Source organism: Pongo pygmaeus, chromosome 11 (assembly GCF_028885625.2).
Source record: "Pongo pygmaeus isolate AG05252 chromosome 11, NHGRI_mPonPyg2-v2.0_pri, whole genome shotgun sequence".
Classification (NCBI taxonomy): domain Eukaryota; kingdom Metazoa; phylum Chordata; class Mammalia; order Primates; family Hominidae; genus Pongo; species Pongo pygmaeus.
Genome location: NC_072384.2, coordinates 130,926,780 through 130,953,063, shown reverse-complemented (window position 1 = coordinate 130,953,063; position 26,284 = coordinate 130,926,780). Strand labels below are relative to the sequence as shown.

General features: G+C 36.9%; 1 protein-coding gene across 4 annotated transcripts in view; it reads right to left on the bottom strand.

Moving 5' to 3' along the window:
- SP140L (SP140 nuclear body protein like) overlaps positions 1–24,746 on the bottom strand; it is a 79,903-nt gene extending 55,157 nt beyond the window's left edge. For 2 of the 4 annotated variants that reach the window (XM_054477731.2, XM_054477732.2), the window contains exon 1: positions 24,571–24,746. In XM_054477731.2, the coding sequence (XP_054333706.1) occupies positions 24,571–24,602 (32 nt within the window). In that variant the 5' untranslated portion in view covers positions 24,603–24,746. Of the gene's footprint in view, positions 1–23,089; positions 23,180–24,570 lie in introns of those variants that run through there. The other 2 variants (XM_063648081.1, XM_063648083.1) reach the window with 1 other exon arrangement.
- Between the last annotated feature and the right edge of the window lie 1,538 nt (positions 24,747–26,284).

The following is a 26,284-nucleotide window of genomic DNA, read 5'->3' as shown; positions in this document are numbered from 1 at the left end:
TAGCCACTGTGCTTTGCATTCCTACCTATTTCTAACTTGCTGAGAATTTTATCATGAACTACTAATTTTATCAAATGCATCTACCAAGGTAGTCATATGACTTTCCTACCTATCTATTTCTAATTTGCTGAGTTCCTACCTATTCCTAATATGCTGGGAATTTTATCATGAATAGATGTTAAATTTTATCAAATGCATTAATGAGATAATCATATGATTTTTCTTCTTTATTTTTTAATTGGTGAATCACATTGATTGATTTCCAAAGCCTTCTCTTATGTAGAAACAAATAACCACAGATCAATAGACATTTGAGGAAATACTTCAATATTAGAAAGAAAGACTAGTGTAAGAAAAAAGAGAGAAGAGTTACCCCAGGAGAAACAGAGATATTATGGGAAATGGGGGAAGATTCCAAATGGTAACTATTTGAATTAAAGCTTCAAATTATATCAACAAACTTAAAATGTTGAGCAGGGTTGGTGAAGAAAAACTGAATTAAGGAATTTGTTTCAAGTATGAAAATGATACGGTGGAACAACATGGTTTCAGATCCAACTGTAACAATTACAGAAATACAGATTAAACAATGAATTTGAAAAGTTGAAGGTAACTACTGATTGAGTGAAATCAGATCTTATAAAACCTATGAAACTCTGAAAATAAAAATAAAGAGCAAACATAATTTGCATTTTTAGAGAGATAAAACAAGAAAAACAATGAATTATAAAAGGTAAAACAGAAAAAAGGTTGAAAAATTATAACTCTGAATATACATGAAGAAATGATCCTGAAAAGCAATATTAGTGATATCGAAGGTATCATCAATATTGATGATATTGATACTAATTGGAATCAAAGATAGAATCCAACTAAAGATGCAGTGACACAAAATATATTGAAATCAAAAATAGGCAATTTATGGTATGCAACTTTAAATAAAACAAAAAGCAGAACAGTTCCCATTAATGTCAATTCAAAATTCAAGAAACAAATAATAGGACAAATGTTTTATGGGCATTGCAAAACAATTCCCGCCTAGTTTTTTTACTCTTTCCATATACCAAAAATGGACAAAATATACAGGTTCTAGACAAATTAATAAGAATGATTTATTATTTAATCTTGTGACTTAAAAACAGAGAACACATTACCAATATTTAGCATAATCTTGGCCACAAAAGAAATCTCAAAAAGTTACAATCAATAGAAATGAAACATATTGCATAAGGAAAATAAATTTCTTAAGATTTTAGAAAGCAAAACAAAACACACTGTGTTGGGTTAAAGATAAAATAAAACTTGTAGTTACAGGCTATTTAGAAACAGAAAGAAAGAGAAAGGTAATGGCAATGAGATTGAATAAGAGAAAAAATAGTTCAACATTATAAAATCTCTCTGTAATTTTACATTAATAAATAAAAGGAGAAGTATTTAAATATGTTCACAAATGGTTTTAAAAGGGAATTTGATAAGTCCTAACAGCTATTTTTAAAATAAAAACTCTATATGAAATAAAAACTCTATATGAAATAAAAACTAACATAACATGAACTCTCTAAAATCAGCAAATGTTATGACAAACATGAATGGTGAAGTCATTTAAATAGAAAACAATATAGGAATGTCTACTATTACTGCCATTGTACGTATATACACACATATATATGTATGTGTGTGCATGTGTGTATACAAATATATATATATACACACATACACATATGCATATTTTGGAAGCTTTAGCTAATGTGATAGGCTATGAAAATGAAACAATTAGTATAAATACTAAAATAAAGTACAGTATTATGTGTTGTATAATTACATACATAGAAAAACTAGAGAGAGACCTAATAAAATTCATGAGAAGTAGAAAATTAATTTGCCAAATGATATTGTTTGGCTCTGTGTCCCTACCCAACTCTCAGGGCAAATTGTAATCCCCATGTGTTGGAAAGGGACCTGGTGGGAGGTGATTGGATCATGCGGGTGGATTTCCCCCATACTGTTCTCATGATAGTGAGTGAGTTCTCACGAGATCTGATTATTTAAAAGTGTGACACTTCCTTCCTTGCTGTCTCTCACTCCCTCTCTCTTGCTCTGATTTCTGAAGAGGCGCCTGCTTCCCTTCACCCTCTACCATAATTGTAAGTTTCCTGAGACCTCCTAGTCATGATTCCTGTTAAGGTTGTGGAACTGTGAGTCAATTAAACTTCTTTTCTTTTTAAATTACCCAGTCTCATGTAGTTCTTTGTAGCAGTATGAGAACGAACTAATACACCAGGGAGTATGAATAAAAAATAGATATATAAAACTTACTAGTTCTTATTTGGAATGACGTAAGTTAAAAAAAATACTCAGACTCAATAGCAAATACACATGTATATATTTATAAATATCTTAAAGGTATAAGAACTATAAAAATTTTATTGAAGGAAATTAAATAAGATCTAAATAAATGGAGATATATAAAATGCTCCCAATTAGAAAAAAAGTAGTAATTTTAAAACATCAATTTTTCTGAAATTATTATGTAAGCATGGTGTACTTGCAACCAGAAACCCCACTAAAACGGAATAAAGTCCAAGTGTGGTGGATAATGCCTGTAGTCCCAGCACTCTGGGAGGCTGGCGTGGGTGGATCACTTGAGTTCAGGAGTTCGAGACAAGTCTGGGTAACATGACAAAATGCTGTCTCTACAAAATATACAAAAATTAGCCAGATGTGGTGATGTGCACCTATAGATCTAGCTACTTGAGTGGCTGAGGCAGGAGGATCACTTCAGCTGGTGTGGTCAGGGTTATAGTAAGCCGAGGTCACACCACTGCACTCCAGGCTGGGTGACCGTGAGACTCTGTCTCGAAAAAAAAACCTGGATAAAATAATGTAAATATTGAAATGACAGAATATCTGAGTCAATAAAGAACAATTTGAGATGAGAATAGTTAAAGGAAGATTTCTCTTAATAGATTTAAATGTTCTTAAAAAGCAATACAGATATAAAAGACAGTGTAGAAAAACATTTTCAATATGTATGACAAAGGGTTAATACACCTGATATTAATAGGCAAAGATTAAAGTCTGCTAATGAAAAATAACAAACAATCCCTCCAGCATGGACCTGAACAGGCAGCTTAAAGAAAAGAAAATTAAAATGTCCAATACACATATGAATACATTAAAACTAAAACATCAATGAGAAACCATTTCTCACTCATTAGATTGGCAAACACAATTTCATTAGTGACACTATGCCACGTGGGAGAAGATTCAGAGAAACAGACACTCATGGCTGGTGTGAGCATGAATTACTGCAGCCTTTTCAGAAAAGATTTGGCAACATCTGCTAAATTTTAAAATATACTACAGACTGACCCAGCAGATCCAATTTTGGAATGTATCCTATATAAATAAAAAGATCAACATGTATCCTGTAGAAACAAGAACTGCAGAACTTTCAGTGCTCTCCGTTTCTTCAAGAGTGAAACCCAGATCCTTACACTGTTCAAAGGTAATGTAATGATCCAACCTTCTCTCCTCTCCCCTTGATCACTTCTGTCTGGTCACACTCACCTCTTTGTTGTTTCTTGACTAACCAGACAATACTCTAGCCTTAGGGAATTGATACTGACTGTTTCTTCTGCCTAGCATAGATACATGTATCTATGCAGTAAACTAATTTCCTTGTCTCTTTTTGATCCTTGATTCACTATCACCTTCTCAATGAGACTTGCTTTGACCAACCTATCTAAAATCACAACCACAATCCCCCATCCTGCCCCCATACTCCCAATCCCTTCATCTACCTCTATTTCTTTTTTCCATGCTCTTGTCAATCCCTAACATCTTAAATAAATTACACATTTGTTTGTTTATTGTTTGTCATCTTCATTGTCTCTCTTCTCCCAAAAATATGTATGCCATAAGGGCAGTGGCATCTGTTTTGTCCATTGATTTTTCTTGAGTACCTGATATACACCAGGTGTTCAATAAGGATTTGTTGACTACATTCTCATAAATACAAAAGTATTTATTGAAGCATTGTTTTTAGTAGCAAAACGACAACAACAACAACAACAACAACTCAACAATAACACATACTTCTAAACCTGAAAATAACCTAATTGTCCATTTGGCAGAATGGTTGAGTGCATTATCATAAATGTACACTGTTGAAATATTACATAGCTATTTAATTGTAGCAATTTGGGTTGAAGGTAATAGTTTTGCTGTTCAATGAAAACATCATGTTCAGATTAATACATTATGATCCCATTTTTATATAAATTAAACAAAAAAGTCTTTCATTTGTATATAAAATTCAGAATAAGTGTTAGGGAAGGCATGAAACCACTACACCCCAGTGTTAACACTGGCTTAGTGGACAGTTTCAGGGTTCTAACCAGGTCCCTTCAGATCTTTCTTTTTACCATTTTTTTGGGGTAACATCAGAGAAAAGAGAAATAATAAATAAATAGAATAAGACTTTAGAGTAAGTATATTTATTTTATTTTATTTTTGAGATGGAGTCTCTCTCTGCCCCCAGGCTGGAGTGCAGTGGCTTGATCTCGGCTCACTGCAACCTCTGCCCCCTGGGTTCAAGCAATTCTCCTGCCTTAGCCTTCCTAGTAGCTGGAATTACAGGCGTGTGCTACCACTCCTGGCTAATTTTTGTACTTTTAGTAGAGACGGGGTTTTGCCATGTTGGCCAGGTTGATCTCAAACTCCTGACCTCGAGTGATCTGCCCACCTCTGCCTCCCAAAGTGCTGGGTTTACAGACATGAGCCACCGTGCCCAGCCTAGAGTAAGTATATTTAATACCCCCATAACTTATTCAATGATATTGTTTCTGTAAAACAACCAACTAGTAAACTTAGAAATGTAAAAATTGAGTTTTCAAATTCAAAATTAAAGGTAGGCAAAATAATAAAACATTTAGGAATGAATTGAACAAACAGAATGCAAGACTTGTATGCTGAAAATGACAAAACATTACTAGAGAAATGAACAACCTAAATAAATAGAGATACACATGTTCATGGATTGGAAGACTCAATATATTTAACCTGGCAATTCTCTCCAAATTGACCTATAAATTCAATGTGATTCCTATCAAAATCCCAAATGGTTTTTTTGAAGAAATTGAGAAGCTAATCCTAAAATTTATATGGAATTGCAAGAACCCAGAATAGCCAAAACAATCTATAAAAAGAAGAAAAAAGTTGGAAGATTTATACTTTCTTATTTCAACATTTATTATAATATCAAGACAGTTATTGTACTGGCATAATTCAATGAAACAGAGTTGAGAGTGCAGAAAAAAATCCTTGTGGTTTTGGCAATTGATTTTCAACAAAAGTGCCAAGGCAATTAAATGAGGAAAAGATAGTCTTTTCAACAAATACTACAAGTACAATTGCATAGATACATACAAAAATATGAATGTAGACTCTTACCTCACATCATATACATGAATCAACTAAAAATGGATCATGCATCTAAATGTAAGAGCAGGGCTGGCTTCATGAGCATGCATCCTGTGCAGTCACAAACGACTCTGCTTAGTTTAGTGTTCTGCTTTCACTGTTCTGAAATCCTTAATAATTTGTGAGCAAGGATCCCCCATTTTTATTTTTCACTGGGTTCCCCAAATTATGTAGTAATCTTCTAAAAGAGCAAAAATGGTAGGACTTTTGTAAGAAAATAAAGGCAAAAATCTTTGTGACTTTAGGTTAAATGAAGAGTTAGCTACAACATCAAAAGCATAATCCTTAAAATAATAAATTGATAAGCTGAAATTTGACAAAACTGAAATCTTTTGTGTTTCAAGTATACTATTAAGAAAAAGAAAAGACTAGCCACAGTCTGGGAGAAAATATTAGCCAATTATATTTTCAATAAACTACTTATATTCAGATATGTAAAGAATTCTGACAGCTCTATAAGAAGATAACCCAATTTAAAAATGGGCAAATGATTTGAACAGATATTTCTCCAAAAGACACATGGAAGATAATAAAGACAAGAAGAGATGCTCAGTATCATTAGTCATTACAGAAAAGTAAATTCAAACCACAACAAAATACTAATATGCATTCACTGGAATGGCTGTAAACACATACAATAACAAGTTTTAGCAAAGATGTGGAAAAACTGGAACCCATACACATTGCTATAAAATGGCCTTTTGGAAACAGTGTAAGATAGATTTTGTGAAAGTTAACTATAACATTACTGTTACTATAATGTTACTATATTTGCATGCAAGTCTTTGTGTGGATATATGTTTTCATTTCTAGGTAGATGTTCAGCAGTTAAATTCTTGAGTCATATAGTTTCATTTTGACTGTGTTGCTCCTCCCCAAGGCTGGCAAAGCGCCACATCAAGAGGGTTTTCCTGAGCCCAAAGTTTCTCCAGTGGGGAAAAGAGAGCCTGAGGAGGACATCCAGCTTCTTTAGCATTCTGTGCTACATCTTAGGAGGCCCACTTCTGTCTTGTCTCATGGGAAACAAAGGGGAAATCAGTGGGGCTAGACCACCTGTGTTTGACTAGAAATGAAGAAGTGAGGGCAGGGCTCACAGTGGCCAGTGCATGGATCACCATGCTGGTACTGTGTTCCTGCCATCAGCACCCTAGCAGAGAGCTCAGCTGGCAGCTCTGCCCAACTGCAGAGGCAAGCTGGTGACCCTATTTGGCCAGGGAGCATAGTCAGCCATTCTAACTGGCTTGGGTGCCTAGTCAGCAATCCAGGCCAGCTACAGGGTTTAGCTTTCTGTCTTGTCGGACCAGGGAACCCCCAAAGAGATTCTGCCCAGCCTCAAAGCCTAACATATGTCCTTGACCACGCGGGTAATCGAGCCAGCCACTCTGCCTAACTACAGAGTATGGCCTCCAGCCTTGCTAACCAGGAAGCCCAAATAGTAACCCTGCCCAGCCTCAGCGGCCAGCCAACGACCTGCATGGACAGTAAACCAAGCCAAGGACACCTTCCAACTGAGGGGCACAGCTATGTGGCCCCAACCAACCAGAGATCCCAGTCTATGATCTGCAGCCATTTCCAGGCAGGGAGTATAGCCAGTCACCCTGTCCAAATGTAGAGCACGTCCTATGGCCCCACTTAATCACACAGCTCAGCCAGTGATGCTGCCAAACTATGGGACACAGCCTGCAGCTCTGCCTAACCAGCGATTCCAGAGAATGATCCCATCTGACAGAGGAGCCCAGCTTGCAGCAAGCTGGGGCATACATAGCCTGTGGCCCCACCAAACCCAGGCACCTGATAACAATACTGATTGACATTGAAGCACAGCCAGTGGTTCTACTCTGGAAGAGAACCCAGACAGTGACTCAACCCAACTGCAAAACACAGCCTGCAACCCTGATTAATCACAGAGCCTAGCCTGTGGTCCCACTGAACAGTAGCTTGAGGCCTTGTTCAATCTCAGAGGCCAGCCAGTAGCCCTGCCCAACCAAAGAGTCCAACCGAAACACTCAACAAACCATACAGGCCAGCCAGTGGCCCCAGCAAACACCAGAGCAGAGGCAATAATCCTGCACAACTAGAGATCTCAAAAGCAAACTGTGACTATTTATGGATGCTACCAGCTGACCTGTCCAGATCTCCAGGAAATACTGACTACTAAAGGGCTTTCCATGCCAAAGCAAACCTATAAAGGTTGGAAGAGGTTACTTCTTCCTCAAATGTACAGACATTAATGTGAGGGTACAAGGATCATAAAAAATCAGCAAAAAATAAAACCCCTAAAAGAAATTAATAAGCTCTAATAACTGACTCTAAAGAAATTAAGGCCTATGAGCTAACTGACATTCAGAAAAATCCTGTTTAAAAAGTTCAGTGAACTACAAGAAAACACAGATGGACAACTCAACAAAATCAGAAAACAATATATAAACAAAATATAATGCCAATAAAAAATAGGAACCATTAAACAAACCCCCAGAAATCCTAGATCTAAAAAATACAACGACTGAACTGAACAATTTAACAGAAAATTCCAACAGCTTACTTAAGCAGAAGAAAGAATCAGTGAACTGAAAGAGAAGTCATTTGAAATTATCTACTTAAAGGAGCAAAAAGAACAAAGAATGAAAATGAGTGAAAAAAAGCCTATTGCATTTATGGGACACCATCAAGTGAAACAACATACAAATTATGGAAATTACAGAAGAAGAGAGAGAAAAAAATGAGCAGAAAGTCAATTTAAAGAAGTAATGACTAAAAACTTCCCAAATTTGGGGAGAGAGATGGACATTTAGGTTCTTGAGGCCCAAAGTTCCCCAAACAGGTTCAACAATACAATTCTACACCAATAAGTATTATAATTAAATTATCAAAAGACAAAAAGATAATTTTGAAAGCAGCAAGGAAAGCATAACTTATCACAAAAAATGGAGCCCTCATAAGACTAACAGTAAATTTTTCAGCAGAAACCTCCTCTTCTCAGCCCAGGAGAGATTAGGGCGACACGTTCAAAATATTGAAAGAAAAAAACCTGCCAACCAAGAGTGTTACACTTGGTAAATCTACCTATCTTAAATGAAAGCATGATAAAGGTTTTTCCAAATAAACAAAAGTTGAAGGAGTTCATCATCAGTAGACTTGTCTTATAAGAAATGCTAAAGTGAGTTCTAGTTCTTCAGGCTGCAATGAGATGGTATTAGTTAACAACATAACAATATATAAATATACAAAACTCACCAGTAAAGGTAAAATTTAGTCAAAGTCAGAAATCTCTTATATTGTAATGATTGTGCATAAATCACTTTCAATTCTAGCATAAAAATTAAAAATCAAACATATTTAAATAAGTATAACTATAGTAATTTGGTTTTAGATATCCAATATAAAAATATGTAAATTGTAACATTAGTCAATTAAAATATGAGAGAGGAGAGAAACAAAAGTGTAGAGTTTTATATGTGGTTGAAGTTGTTAGCTTAAAATCAGATGATATAGCTATAAGATATTTTATGTAAGCCTCTTAGTAACCACAAAGGAGAAAGGAGTCGAAGCATATCACTTTAAAATTCATCAAATCACAAAGGAATGCCACAAGAAAAAAAGAAAGGAAAAAAAAAAGAACTACAAAACCGCCAGAATACAAATAACAAAACAGCAATAGTAAGTTCTTACCTATCAACAAATGGATTAAATTCTCCAATCAAAAGAAATAGAGTGCCAGAATGGATTATGAAAACCCCACAAGATCCAACAATTTGCTGCATGTAAGAGACTCACTGTAGGTTTAAGAACACATGTAGGCTGAAGGTGAAGGTATGGGAAAAGATATTCAATGCAAAAAGTGACCAAACGAAAGCAGTGGTAACTAACTTTATGTTGGACAAAATACACATTGAGTAAAAAATGGCCACATAAGACAAAGAAGGTCAATACATAAGGATAAAGGGGCCAATTCATCAAGAGGATATAACAGTTGTAAATATTTTGACAATAGCATTGGAATACCTAAATAGCTAAAGCAAATACTAACCAATCTGAAAGGAGAAAGAAAGAGCAATACAACAATAGTAAGAGACTTTAATACCTCACGCTTAACAATGACAGATGAATCAGACAGAAAATCATAAGGATTTTGATCTTGAACCAGACTTTAGATCAAATGGACCTAAAAGACATATACAGAACATTTCATTGAACAGCAGCAGAACACATATTCTACTCAAGTGTACATGTTAGGCCACAAAAGAAGTCTTAACAAATTCAAGAAGACTGAAATCATATCAAATTCTTTTCTGACCACAATGGTATGAAACTCAAAATCCATAACAGGAGGAAATTTGAAGAATTCATAAACTCTGTAAGGAATACATAAATAATGTAGGGAAGTTAAACAACACATTCTTGAATATCCAATAGGTCAAAGAAGAAGCCAAAAGGGTAATTTAAAAATATTATGAGGCAAACAAAAATGAAAACAAAACACTATGGAAAGGAAGCACTAAATATGGAAAGGAAAAACCATTACCAGCCACTAAAAAAACACACTGAAGTACACAGCGCAGTGACACTATGAAGCAACCACATAAACTAGTCTGCAAAATAACCAGCTAGCATCATGGTGGCAGGATCAAATTCACACATAACAATACTAACCTCAAATGTAAATGGGCTAAATGCCCCAATTAAAAAAACCACAGAATGGCAAACTGGATAAAGAGCCACGACCCATCGGTATGCCATCTTCAAGAGACCTATCTCATGTGCAAAGATACACACAGGCTCAAAACCAAGGGATGGACGAAAATTTACCAAGCAAATGGAAAACAGTAAAATGCAGGAGTTTTGATCCTAGTTTCTGACAGAACAGACTTTAAACTAACAAAGATTGTAAAAAGACAAAGAAGAACATTACATAATGGTAAAGGGTTCAATTCAAGAAGAAGAGCTAACTATCTGAAATATACATGCATCCAATACAGGAGCACCCAGATTCATAAAGCAAGTTATTAGAAACCTACAAAGAGACTTAGACTCTCACACAGTAATAGTGTGAGACTTTAACACCCCACTGACAATATTAGACACATCATCTAGTCAGAAAATAAACAAAGATATTCAGGGCCTGATTCAGCTCTGGATTAAGTAGACCTGATAGATATCTACAGAACTCTCCACTCAAAAACAACAGAATACAAATTCTTCCCATCATCACACAGCACTTAGTCAAAAGTTGATCACATAATCGGAAGTAAAATACTCCTCAGCAAATGCAAAAAAATGGTAATCATAACAGTTTCTCAGAACACAGCACAATCAAATTAGACCAAGATTAAGAAAGCAGCCATAAAAAAGGATAAGTTCATGTCCTTTGCAAATCAAAACCACAATGAGATATCATCTCACACTGGTCAGAATGGCTATATTAAAAAGTCAAAAAACAATAGATGCTGATGAGGTTGCAAAGAAAAAGAAATGCTTTTACACTGTTTTTGGGAGTGTAAGTTCAACCATTGTGGAAGACAGTGTGGCAATTCCTCAGAGACCTAGAGGCAGAAATACCATTTGACTCAGCAATCCCATTACTGGATATATACCCAAAGGAATATAAATCATTCTGTTATAAAGATACAACCACATGTATGCTCATTGCAGCACTATTCACAATAGCAAAAACATGTAATCCACCTAAATGCCCATCAATGATAGACTGGATAAAGAAAATGTGGTACACATATACCATGGAATACTATGCACCCATAAATAGGAACAAGATCATGTCCTTTGCAGGGACATGGATGGAATTGGAAGTCATTATCCTCAGCAAACTAATTCCGGAACAGAAAACCAAACACCACATGTTCTCACTTATAAGTGGGAGTGGAATGTTGAGAACACATGAACATATGGGAGGAACAACACACTCTGGGTACCTGTCAGGGGTGTAGGGAGAGGGACAGCATTAGGAAGAATAGCTAATGGATGTTGGGCTTAATACCTAGGATGATCTGTGCAACAAACACCATGGCACATGTTTACCTATGTAACAAACCTGCACATCCTGCACATCCTGCACATGTACCCCTGAACTTAAAAGTTGAAGGGAAGAAAAAGGAAAGACAAATAAAAGAAAACAAAACATACCAAAACTTATGGGATGCAGCAGGAGCAATTCTATCAGGTTTATAGCTATAAACACTTGGAAAAAAGAAAAATCTCAAACAACTTAGCTTTACACCTGATGAAGAAAGGCAAACTAAGCACAAAGTAAGGAGAAGGGAGAAAATAATGTAGATTAGAGCAGAAATAAATAAGGAATAGGAAAACAGTAGAAAAGATCAACAAAACTCAGACTTCGTTCCTTGAAAAGATAAAAAAAAAATTGACAAATCTTTAGCTAGACTAACCAAGGGAAATAAGAGACAGAACTTAAACTTATAAATGAGACAGGAAAGACTACAACTAATAACATAGCAATTCAAAGAATCATGAGGCTACTATGAACAATTATGCATCAACAAATTGGATAACCTAGAAGAAATAGATAAATTCCTAGAAACATACAACCTACCAAGACTGAATCATGAAAAAACAGATAATCTGAAGAGACCGATAATAAGTAAACTGATTGAATAAGTAGGAAAAAAACCTTTCCATTAAAGAAAAACCCAGGACCAGATGGCTATGCTGGTGAATTCTACCAAAGATTTAAGAATAAATTAATACAAATTCTTCCAAAAAAATGAAAGGCAGGGAACACTTCCAAACTCATTTTGTGAGCATTGTCTTGATACCTAAGACTAGGGCACTATAAGAAAGGAAAATTACAGGCCAATATGTCTAATATACATAGGAACAAAAATTCTCAACAAAATACAACCAAAGCAAACCAAATTTAACAATAAACTAAAATGTTCACTTATCATGATCAAGTGGGATTTATCCCTGGGATGCAAGGATGATGCAACATGTAAATCAATAAATGTAATGTTCAACATTAACAGAATGAAGGACAAAAATTATATGAACATTTTAATAGATGCAGAAAAAGCATTTGAAACTTCAACATCATTTCATGAAAAAGAAAATTTTTAACAAATTGGGTATAAATGAAATATACTTCAACACAACAAAGGCCATGTATGACAAGCCCATGGTTAACATCGTAGTCAGTAATAAAAAGATGAAAGCTTTTTTTCTAAGATGAAGAACAAGACAACAGTGACCACTCTTGCCATTTCTATTCAACACAGTACTGAAAGTCCTAGGCAGATTAATTGAGCAGGAAAAAGAAATGAAAGGCATCCAAATCAGAAAGGAAGAAGTAAAATTGTCCCTGTTTTCAGATAACATGATCTTATATACAGAAATCTTTATAAGACTCCATTAGTCTTAGATTTAGATTATGGAAGCTGGGCGTGGTGGCTCACGCTTCTAATCCCAGCACTTTGGGAGGCCAAGACTGGCGGATCACTTGAGGTCAGGAGTTCGAGACCAGCTTGGCTTACATGGTGAAACCCTGTCTCTACTAAAAATACAAAAATTAGCTGGGTGTGGTGGCCCGTGCCTGTAATCCCAGCTACTCAGGAGGCTGAGGCAGGAGAATCGCTTGAACCCAGGAGGTGGAGGTTGCAGTGAGCCGAGATCACACCACTGCACTCCAGCCTGGACCACAGAGCGAGACTCTGTCTAAAAAAAAAATCATATTATGAAATCTAAAAAGGTTGAATCACAGAAACAGAGGCAAATGATAGTTGCCACGGGCTGGGAAGAATGGGGAAATATACTGGTCAAGGGGTACAAATTTTCTGCTATAAGATAAAATTTAGTGGTATTTTAATGGATAGTATGGGGGCTATAGTTAACACTGATGTAATATACAATTGAAATTTGCTAACAGAGTACATCTTAAACATTATCACACACACAATTGTAACTCTGTGAGATGAATATTTTAACTAACTTGATTGTGGTAATTATTTCACAATATAAACATATATGAAATCATCATGTTGTACACCTTAAATTTATACAATTTGTCAATTATAACTCAATATCACTGAACAAAAGAAAAGAAAAAGAAAAATGTAATCACAACTAAATATTTTCACTTTAGGTCATTTTTTAATTCAAGCAATTTATATCATGTTCTGTGTTCCTAAATTATTGATTATATTTACACATTTAGATGATTTCTGCAGGATGACAAATGTGTTCTTAAACTTTAGGTATGATTTTAACTGAAATATGTACATTCTCCACACCCCTCATAACTAAATAAGTCAACAGTCTTACATGCATTTTTTTAAAAAAGCTTGTCAGTGTAGAAAATGAATATTTAATGCTTTTACCTAGATATATTATCATGAAAATCTAGCACATCAAGGACCAAAATAGCAAATCATAAAGATTTTAGAAAGTAAAAGCAGCTTACCCACAAAGGAATGAAAACCTGATTAAACTTGGAATTTTCATAAGGGTCACTGAACGCAAGAATACAACGAAGAAAAATGTCCAATTTTTAAATGAAAAATCATTTTGAACCTTCCCAAGTACTCACCCAAGTATGAAAGTGAAATAAAGGTATTTTTAGACTACAAGGACTCAAAAAGTTTATGGATGGGATAGGAGGATGGAGGAGGGAAATAAAATCAAGTTACAGTTTTTAGTTTAGGAAAAGATACCAAGTGACTCCAGACATTCATAGAACAACAGTCTTTTAATTGTTCACTAAAAATTAACTTTTAACCAAAAAAAAGGATGCATTGGAGGAAAAAATATGGATCAAAGGAAATGCAACCAATCCAAAGACAGGTAAGAAAGAATATGAGAGAAAAAATAGAAATTCTTTTAAATAGTCATTAAAAAATAAGATAGCAAGAATATATACAGAGTGGTGATAAAAATAAATGCCAATAAAACAAAAGTGATGCATAAAACATAGAGATGCCTAAATTGAATGAACAGAATTCAGCTATATTCCATTTATAAGGGACACATGAAAAATAAAACAACTCAATAAGATTTAAAATGAAAGAATTAGAAGACATATGATATAGTTTGGATCTGTGTCCTCACCCAAATCTCATGTTGCATTGTAATCTCAAATGTGGGAGGTGAGGCCTGGTGGAGGTAATTAGATCATGGAGGTGTTTCTCATGAATGGTTTAGCACCATCCACTTGGTGCTGTTCTCCTGATAGTGAGTGAGTTCTTGCAATTCTTGCAAGGTCTGCTTGTTTAAAAGTGTGTAGCACCCCCGATCTTGCTCCCGCTCCTGCCATGTAAGATGTATCTGCTCCCTCTTCATCTTCTGCCAGCCATGATTGTAAGATTCCCAAGGCCTCCCCAGAAGCCAAGCAGATGCCAGCATTATGCTTTCTGTACAGCCTGTGAAACCATGAGCCAATTAAACCTCTTTTCTTTATAAATTACCCAGTCTCAGGTATTTATCTAGAGCAGTGCAAGAACAGACTAATACAACATACCAGGCAAATGCAAAAAAAAGACTGGCAAAACTGACATCAGAAACAAACAGAATTTAGACTGAAAAGTAATACAAACAGCACAGAAGTTTATTGCATACTGATAAAAGGTATATTCTACCAGTCTATGTAGTAGAAGTCATGATCTGTAAGAAAATTGCTTTAAAATATTGAAAGGAAAGTCTGACAGTGATATAGGAAAACTGAAAAACTCAACAATTGTAGTAAAAAAACGTTAAGGCATCTCTGTTAGAAGTTGACAAGTCCAGTAAGTCAAAATTAAATCAAGTAAAAGATTTGAATAAAATAATGAGCATTCTGGGTTAAGTAGATGTGTAATGAAGAGGTTATAACTTGTTTCAGTACATTAAAAATATCTGACATTTCTGAGTACTCACTCCGTATGAGGTACTCACTCTTCTAAGTTCTTGGTGCATAGTTTAACTTGTTTCCTCCTCACAGATTCTCATGAAACAGGTGGTAGGCAGTTAGTGAGGGAACAAGACACAATTACTTGCAGGTAGCTAAAAGCAAAACAAATGGGGCCAAATAGGTTAGCAAAAGGACCCACCCCTTAGTGGAAAGGAACTGTTGCAACAGGCTGCAAAAATAAAGACACTTTAGACGTTCTAGAGTAGGCACAGATAAGAATGTAACAAAGAAGAAATCAACCACAACTGGTTTAATCCAAGATGGCCAAAAACTTGACTGGCTGTGGACCCTTGACTGCATTATGCCCCTATTACTATAAAACTTCCATGGGGAAACCTCCCAATCCCATCATGCATCTGATGCCATGTCAATTCTGGATTAAGCATATTTAGTAAAGAAAAAAGTGGCAATCCGATTCTGGGAACTGCCTGCCCATTGCCCAGAAAATCCCTCCTCTTATGATGGAATATTCCACACCTTCATTATGCTTATCTGTATAGTATGTGAGTCCTGGCCATATTGGGTTCAGCTTATTCTTTTGAGCACACTCACAATCCTCTCTTGAGTATGTACTTGCTTTCACTCTGCAATAAATCTTCTGTACTTTCAGTTTGGTCTGGCCTTCAAATTCTTTTCTGGGGTGAAGACAAGAACCTGTACCAGCCCACTGGTAACACCATTATTGATACCATCATTTTATAGGGAAGAAACAAGGCTTGCCCCACCTCCACATCTATGCAGTGGCAGAGCTGGACTTCACGCCGTCCCTCTCCAATCTTCCTAGTGTCGATCCTCCCTGCCCCTCCCACTCTCTCTCCCATCTGGCATTAGTTACTACACTCTTAATCATTACATTATTTTGCCTTTCAAATGTGGCAACGCCTCAAAAATGACTATGCAGTAGGCCACACAAAAAAACAACAGTAGACTCTCACAAACCGAAATCCTAAAAAACACATTTTCAAACCACAATGTGATAGGATCAGAGTAAACAACCAAAGGACAGAGGACGACTTCCCCCACTCGTTCCACTGAGAAATTTTAAAAGCTGCTTCCAGACACTTCTTAGGTTAATCAGGAAATCAAAATCAAAATAACAAACGGCTAAGAAACTCCAGTGAAAACACTGTACATTATAAAGGTCAAATGTTTCCAAAGTGGCACAGAGGTGAACACTCATGGCCTAAAACGCATTTATTAGAAAATAAGAAACACTGACAAGTAAATTCAGTTTTAAAGCAACGTATCAGAAACAGAACACAAGGCAATCCCCTCAACAAAGTTGAAGTAAAGAATTAGGAGAGAAAATATATAGAAAAATATAAAAATGTTAAGCAAGATTTAATTATATCTCAAACAAAAAATAAGAGTAATGGATCAATAAAAGCAAAAAGTGGTTCATTGAAAAGACCAACAAAATGGAAAGATTGATCAAAAGAACAAAGGAAAAGACAATAATAAACAATGTTAGGAGTTTAAAAAATGATATGTCTTCAGAGAAGGAAAGAATTAAAACTTTATAAAAGAAATTTCGATACAACTTTCTACCAATAAATAAGAGAATCTAGGGAAAATGTTACTTTTTAGGACAATGATAAAAGCTGCCTCAAAGGTCAGCATAAGAACTAAAAATAATAGAAGAAATGCATAATATGCTTACAGACCTACCCTAAACTACATTCGCCCCACACCTACACACAGGCATCAGTTTCAAATCATTTAATGGACAATTTTTAGCAATCCTTCAAGGAACAGGTAATGTCTGTATTAAACAAACCATTCATATATATAAATATATATATATATAGTTTTAATCACCCTCAATTATTTCATAAGGCTGTTATAGTTTTGCTATCAACATCAGGCAAATATAAAATAAAAACTGTTGCTTAAAAACACATAAGGCAAAATCCCACAATAAAATATATGTAAATCCAACACAGGAATGGATGAAAAAATCATGTGACATGACCACGTAGGTGTTATCTCAGGAATTCCAGGACAAATCACATTAGATAATCGATCTATGTATTTCGTTAAACCTGGCGGGTTGAACACATCTGCATTCATCTTTGTTCCCTGTGAAATCCCATGAAACCACCTGTAATAGAGAGTTACAGGCAGAAAAGCAGCGAGAACCAGGGAACAGGAGAGGAAAGGACATCAAATAAGAGAGAACCAAACATTTCAGAAGATAGATGTGTACATGGCAGCTAATTTCACAGAATGAAAGAATAAAATACCTGATTACTTGCAGAGGAAATGCTGACAAGGAGTAAGCCCATGTATGCTTTCGAACTCTGGAAGTGGTTAGGAATTAGAGGCACTGTTCCTTCAGAGGATAAATTGGAAGATGAAAATCAAAATGGGGCACAGTCAACGAGAGGCATTCCTTACACAGAGCTTCTAGTCAGATTTCTAGCGTCTCATTCTGAAATGTGAATGGACACCCAATGGACACTTGATGAATTCTTTCAGAACAAGCAAATAATGGAGCAGGAGCTGGGAAAGAAACCTGGAAAGAACAGATGCAATTCTAAAAATCATCATCCTCATTAGGAGAGAGAAAATACTGGATTTCTTGAAGCAACAACAACAAGATGCTATAAACAAGAAACAACTTTTTAAAAGGGATTTTGGAAATTAAAAATATCGTGGCAGAAATTTTTAAATCACTAGAAGAAATGAAGGTCCTGAGAGAATGTCATAGAAGGTAGATTCAAAAGAAGAAGACATACAAGATAGTCAAGAAAAAAAAAAAGAAGTCTCTAGAGGATCAACCTAGGAAACCTAATATCCAACTAACAGGAATTCCAAAACATAAGAGAGAGAGATAAGGCAGAAGGGAGAAAATAATTAAATAATATCACAAGCAAAATGATGAGAATTGAAATAAATTGGTCTCCATTTGAAAGGACGCTGGAGAACTAAGCACAACACCCACGCCAAGGCAAACCATCACGAGAATTTAGAATCAAGGGATTAAAGAGAAGAGCCAGAAAGTTTCAGACAGGCAAAACAGGTGACATAGAAAGACAGGATCAAGAATCAGAATGGGGGTTGGGTGTGGTGGCTTATGCCTGTAATCCCAGCACTTTGGGAGGCCGAGGCGAGTGGATCATGAGGTCAAGAGATCGAGACCTTCCTGGCAAACATGGTGAAACCCTGTCTCTACTAAAAATACAAAAAATTAGCCGGATGTGGTGGTGGGCACCTGTAGTCCCAGCTACTCGGGAGGCTGAGGCAGGAGAATCACTTGAACCAGGGAGGTGGAGGTTGCAGTGAGCTGAGATTGTGCCACTGCACTCCAGCCTGGAGAAAGAGCAAGACTCCGTCAAAAAAAAAAAAAAAAAATCAGAATGGCATTCGACTTCTTATTAGCAATGCTGAAAACTGCAAGGCAGTTAACCAAATTAATTTCCAAACTATACATTTAGATTTACCAAATTTTCATATGGTTGTGAGGTTTAACAATAAATTTTTTTTCCAGATATGAATGATCTTAAGATATATACCTTCTATGAACTTAGTCAGGAGGCTGCTGGATAATGTGGTAAGCCAAAATGAGACAGTAAAGCAAGAAAGAAGATACATGTAATACATAAAACAAGACCCAACACAGGAGAGATGTCAAGCTTCAGGAGGTCAGTCTTGGAAGCTGAAACTAACCAGAACTAATTGGATCAGGAGAATGGGTAGCTCCAGAAGGGCTCCCCCAAGAAAATAAAATGGAATTGATAATTTACACAATGTGCCTCACTGTCCTGAGAAGAATTTTAGAATTCTGCAGGGTGCCTGGGAAGAATTCATAACGAGGGCACACAAAATCCAAGCAAATATACAAGAGGGCAATAGTTATTTTTGGGAAAGATGTTGCACAGGAAAGGAAATGTGATCATCACATAATATATGACTTGGTTATGAACATCATTTAAATAACCTTCATAACGATAACACTGATTACTGATGAACCTCAAACTGTGATGTATTATGAGAATGGATGGGGAATGAAAAGGAGTATTAGGGGAGAAGTCTTCATCGTCTGCCCTATTACGTGAACAGATTAATGTCTGGAACTTGAAAAATTACAAAGAGCTGTATCTGCATATCTTTTTGAATTACAGAAGTAAGTACAGAAGGAAGAGCTAAAAGGTTAAAGATAATCCATCTGGGAAACTGGACATGGACTGGGGAAGATGGCCAAAAGAGCTACTTCTGTTTTTTAAGGTCTTGTTGACTGTTTGATATTTTAATCTCTCTATGTATGTTTTACTTTGGAAAAATTATCAAAATTAATAAAAGTAAAATGATATGATGACCTCAAAGATTCTTTAGCAAACATTTTGATAAATATCCTATACATGGTCTTGATTAAAAGAAATAACTTTTAGTAAACCAGAGCAGAAAATGTCCTTAACTTGATAAAAGGCATCTGTCAGGAAGTCTCAAGTTAAACATTACAAGCGTTCCCCTGAGCACTGGAACAAAACTAAAACGCTCATTTTTGTTGTTGCTATTCAGTATTACACTGACAATCCTGCCTAATGCACGAAGGGAAAAAGAAAGAAAAAAAGTAAGAAAAAGAAAAATATATGGTATAAATTCTGAAAAAGAGCAGACAAAGCTGCTATTTTGAAGATGTAATTATTTCTCCGGAAAAATACAATAGTAGAAGGGAGAAGACCACTTAGAAAGTCTCCTATGCACAAAGTCATGAAACTAAAACAAATAGATTTCCCCTATGCCAGCAAGAAATAACTAGAAAATGTAAAAGGAAAACGAGTTCCTGTTTACAAATACAATTTGAAAATGCCTAGCACTAAAGTGACCCAATAAGGACTCAAGTTCAAAAAATTATAAATAAGTGGAGAGATATACCATGTTTCTAGCTGGGATCATTAAGAGTTTTTAAAAACGTAAATTCTTGTTAGATTTATCTATTCATTTAGTGTCTCTCAGTTGAATCCCAGCAAGACAGGTTACAGAACACTACCTAGAAGATCATAGCAACTAAAACAGTTCAGTATTGAAACAAGAATAAAAAATATAACCATGGATTACAACATGGGTCACCTATACAAATTTATATGTAAGAGAGAATTTAGTACACTCATTCCCTTTTATCCACAGCGGATGCTTCCAAGATCCCCAGTGGATGCCTGAAACTGCAGATAGTACCAAACTCTGTATATACTATGTTTTCCCCCATCTATACATAAATTAGGCACAATAAGAGATTAAAAATAATATTTAATAATAAAGTAGAACAACTATAACAATATACTGTAATAAAAGTTATGTAAATGTGGTCTTTTTCTCTCTCTCAAAATATTGAACTGTAGATATTAGCAACCTTAGCATGTGATTTTTTTTCTTTCAGGAAATTTCACATTTTCACTGAAAGGAAGCACTTGACGGCTTCTCTTTGGCATATCTGAATTGCCAGCATCAGTCCTCATGTGCTTTGGGGCCTTTATTGACTAAAATCAGGGTTCTCTGAACACAAGCACTGTGATACCATGACTGCCGATCTGATTACCAGGATGGCTACTCAGTGATTCATGGACTGGTGGTGTCCAAATTGTGGATACGATAGATAAAGGGATAGTTCGCATCCTGGGCGGGATGGAGAGGGACAGCGTGAGATTTCATCACACTACTCAGAACGTCAAGTAACTTAAAACTCATGAATTGTTTATTTCCGGAATTTTCCATTTAATGTTTTTGGACCATGGTTGACTATGAGTAAATGAAACCTCAGAAAGTGAAACCGTGGATAAAGGACTACTATAGTTAATAATAGCATAAAGGTATCAAATATCTATGAAGAAATCTAGCAGAAGTACAAGACCTTCAGAGAGAAAAATACATTTTAATAGAAAACATTTCTAAATTAATCATGTACATGAGCCATATTCATGAGAATGGAAGGCATAATATTGTAAATATGTCAGCTTTCTTCAAATTGATCTATAGCATCAGTGCAATTTCACACAAAATGCCAAGATTTTGACAGGCTAATTTGGGAACCCAAAGTTTAAGACATTTTGGAGGAAGAGGAAGAGATTTTGCCTCGTCAGATGTCAAGAGTTCCTGGAAAGCCTCCATCGCTACAGCAGTGTGGTACTGGCATAAGGAGAGGCTCTCACAGGCCAGGGGCAGAGAAGAGAGAACATAGAAACACACCCTGCCTCTATGGCCACCTGGTTCACAATACATGGGGAAAAGGATAAGATAATTAATGGTGTCCTCAGAAAACTTGATAAGAATAAAAACAGAGTCTTCAAACTGTAGCTCAGACGAAAAACAAGTTGGTCTCAGATAAAATAGGAACCGTGAAAAAAAACATGACTCTCCCAGATTACGACTGAGCAAATGGGATATTTAGGGTGAGCTGCCCTGGTCGAGCCTGCCCAGAGGGGCTGTAAAGCCACGGCAGGCACATGGAACAAAAGATCAGATAGAATCAGTCTGGAATAATATCTCAGAGACGATAATGAGAATATCCCAAAGCTCTTAACAGTGCACGAAAACCTAAATAAAGCAAAACCATGAAGATTGAATGAATGAGAAATTAACAAAATGTGGAATACAGGGGAGCTTGCAGAGCTATAGAAACAAATTAAGATCCCTCCTCAAAAATAAACACAATCAATTTTTTTAAGTTGGAAATTACAAGAAACAAGAAATCTACTAAAAGCTAGATGTATTAGTCTGTTTTCACACTGCTATAAAGGAATACCCCCAGACTGGGTAATTTATAAAGGAAAGAGGTTTAATTGGTACACAGCTCCGCATGGCTTGCGGCGGGAGGGGGGTGCCTCAGGAAACTTAAAATCATGGCGGAAGGTGAAGGAGAAGCAAGTATCTTCTTCCACAAGGTGGAAAGAGAGAGAGCACAGAGGAAGCTATCATTTACAAAACCAACACATCTTGGGAGAATTCACTCACTGTCGTGAGAACAGCATGGGAGAAACTGGCCCCATGATCCAGTCACCTCCCACCAAGTCCTTCTGTCAACACCTGGAAATTACAATTCTGATTACAATTCAAGATGAGATTTCAGTGGGGACACAGAGCCAAACCATATTACTAGATAATTGTCATGGAGGCAAAGTTTGAGACAACTATTATGAACTCAAAGTAAAAAACTGAAAAGATGAAAGCACCACGGGGAAGATAAAAGCTGTGAAGGCTGAAGTTGCTCCAATGTGAGAATAATTTTGCCTAAAAATTGAAAAAGAAAATGTCAGAGATTTTAGAGAAGGAACTTTTCCTGGAACAAAGGCAGAATCCAACCTGCCACCTTAACACAAGAACAACTTTAAAAACTGACAGTGCTCACAGAGTGCGTCAGCAACTCTCTGCATCACTATTTATAATGAGGGTGCATCTGTCTTATAAAATGTATGTCGTAAGATGTTTATACATGAAATTTTAAGCTGTTAATAAGACTAAAGTCACCATATACAAATGTAAGGGACAAGAAAAGTATATTTATACTTTGCAGAATATTTAGTGAACTCTCCCATATCATGAAAAAAAGACAAACACCTCAACTGAATCACAATGGCAAAAAATAAACAAAAAAATTATAGAAGAGGAAATTTAAGTGGCCAAGAAACATGAAAAGCTGTTCAGCTTTCCACATTATCAGGAAAATACAAATTAAAACAAAATGCAATTCTTCATCACCTTTGCAGACTTTGGCTGTGTGCAGGAAGCTGGTTCATCTAATTTGCTACTCGTGAAACACCTCCGTTCAGCCTCCTAAAAAGACAATCTGGCAGGATCTATAAACAAGTAAATAACAGCACCCTTTGCTTCAACAATTCCACTTTTTAAGGTTTAGACACAAGATAAATACTTGTATACGTGCAAAAAAAAAGAGAAATATATAATCATTATTATAGCTTATTGATAAACGTGAACAATTTAAAACAATCTAAATGTCCTTCAATTGGAGAATGGTTAAAAAATTATGCTATGTAAATTCTATGGAATAGTATGTGTAAAAAGAATGAGGTAGATCTACATGTATTAAGGTGAAAAGATCTCTAAGATTTCCACCATTAAAATGAATAAAAATGCAAAATGCAGAATAGCATGCGCAATGTAATTCCATTTATTACAAAACGAGAACACAAATTATGTGTTTACAAAAACATACTTCATACACATAAATGCATCGAAAAATATGAGGAAAGCTATGCCAAAGACTCTTCACAAGACTGTGAAAGGAAGCTACAAGGCGAAGTGAGTGGTGAAGAAGACTTTTTTCTTTATATACTTCTCCACTGTTTGAAATTTTATGAGTAAGAATGTAATGTATTTCTTTTGTATTAAAAAATTTAAAAGATTAAAATCGCTTGAACCCAGGAGACAGAGGTTGCAGTGAGCCGGGATTATGCCACTGCACTCCAGCCTGGGTGACAGAGTGAGACCCTGTCTCAAAAAAATAAAATAAAATAAAAAGATTAAGTAATGTTGTTTATAAACTCGTTACTAGAGAAAAGATAGGATTTCCATTTCTTTTCTGGTCAGAGGCATCCCCCATCTTGGGACAGGAAATTGAAGTAAAAATAAAAATATTTAGCTTTCTGCCATCCTGGGCCTTGTTCTTCTTTTTCCTTCTTTGGATCAAGGTCAATTGTATCAGAATTCACACCCTGAGTCAGTCAAGGAAATAGCCCCAAAGCTGACCGAGGCCCCTTGCCAAGACAGGTGAAACCACAGTTTCCAATGTTTAAAAGAAAGACAGCTGTTTACCCTGGAGTGTCTATTTCCTAACCTACCTTCTTTGACATGACGTAGGTGAAGGTAGAGAGGGCAGAGGGATGTGAAAGGTTTCGGAGATCATGAGGAAATAATAACTGTCAGTCACAAATGACTGAAACAACTGTTCAGAGTGTCCCGGCCAGCTGAGCAGTAGTTTCAAAACAAGAAAAGTCATCTGTGTTATGGCAAGCTGGACTCACACCAACAGCTGTCCTGCTGCAGTTGTAAAAATCTGATTTCCTTATTACATTCTCTTTTATTTCATTATATTACACTACCTACCTATGTTCTTTCAAAGCAGGACTAAACTGAAGCTTTAGACAGAAACTGAACTAAAGGCATGAAAGCTCCAATACTGCCAGAGATAAAGGTTAAAGGAAGAGAGATTAAAGACTCACCTGGTGCTCAGGTTGCTGCCCTCACCTGCCATCGTCCCACCCTAGGCCCTGCCTGGGTCTCAGAGCCTGGCCTATGAGCTCCCCAGTCGGCCCAGCCCGCATGCAGTGTGGCTGCCCAGACCTGGAGCAGGAAGTCGGCCGACAGACTGACTCACCCTCAGAGGTTTCTGCCCAAATGGGGAAAAGAGAAGTGAAAGTATTTATTTAGCTTCCTACTGGGATACAGACACCGTGTTTCTCCTCCTTTTTCACTCCAAGCGGTTCTCAGCTTTTCTGAAATGTGGCAGAGGGTTGGAGGAGAGGCCTGACAAGCAGCAAGACCTGCAGGACCAGGGAAGGAGGGCCCAGAGGATTAGCAGGGCCGGCTCCCGGGAGTCCACTTGTTTATGCAATAGACAGCAAAAAAAAAAAAAGTCCTTGAACCAAAATTGTCCTTAGCTGCTCTGCCCTCTAAGAGGGGGCATAGTTTACATGGGAGTTGGGGGGAGACTCCATGTTTGCCTCTTCCCCTTGCTGACATGGCTGGGGGTGGGAGTTGGAGGGTTGGAGGGAAAGATAGAAACTTCAAATCTTCTCTCAGGCCCATGGGAGAGCATGGACTGGACTAAGGTAGGTCCTGACATTGGGACCCGGGGCTGGAGAGAACCAAAATGCTCAGCATTATAACCTGGGGAAAGTGTTCTTAGCCTTCCTGGAAATCAGCCAGAAGTAAGAGAGAACTCTCCACACTCCTGGGACCAGAGGCTGGAGCCAACATGGTAAGAAAGGCAAACATTTTAGGTGCAAGGGTTTAAGGAATCTTGACTATGGGGCCGCCTTGGAACAGCCAGGGGTGAAGAGACATCTGAGCTTCGGAGAACTCACTGGAATATTGAGAGAACAAAAGCTTCTCATAGGAGGAGGATGGAGGTTAGAACCCAGACGATCTAGACATGGAAGGGCAGGGTGGCTCCTGCTGGGGGTTCTACCTCTGCCCAGATTTTCCATTTAGATTCTGATTCATCATTCCTCAAAGAACAAGAAGTGACCGAGAAGACTCGCTTTACATCAGTATAAAGTCATAGGTAAAGAAATAGAAGCAAAGGGCGCATGAGAATGGGGCCACAGGACACAACCAGGGACCAGAACTCCAGGCAAAACCATGGGGCAGAGACAGGGAGGCAGCTGGGAGCCTGGGGGCGCTGGAATCCAGGGCTCAAGGTGAGCAGAGGGTGGAACCTGGTGAGGATTCAGGGGCCAGAGGGGATGGTGCTCCAGAGCCATGTTTTCCAAATCATATTCTGCTGAATCCAACTTTTTCCAGCCCCCACCCCCAGCCATGTCAGCAAGGGGAAGGGGCAAACATGGCGTCTCTCCCCGACTCCCATGTAAACTATGCCCCCTCTTAGAGGGCAGAGCAGCTAAGGACAATTTTGGTTCAAGGACTTTTTTTTTTTTTTTTTTTTTTTTTGCTGTTTATTGCACAATAGTTGGCAGCTGTGAATGCTTGTCCAGGTACATTTGAAAATATGAGGGTGGGGGGTTTCTACCCTGATTCTACTGGTGCCCTGCTTCCCCAAAATGAGCGAATAAGCAGGTGCCAGGACACTGGTGAGGACAGCTTTTCCAGTGGGCGAGGTCACTGTTTCTATCAGGTGCTGCACACCTGTAGGTCTCTCTCTCTCTCTTTCTCTTGCTCGCTCCCCCATGACTCCCCAGTTTTATGGGGGCACAG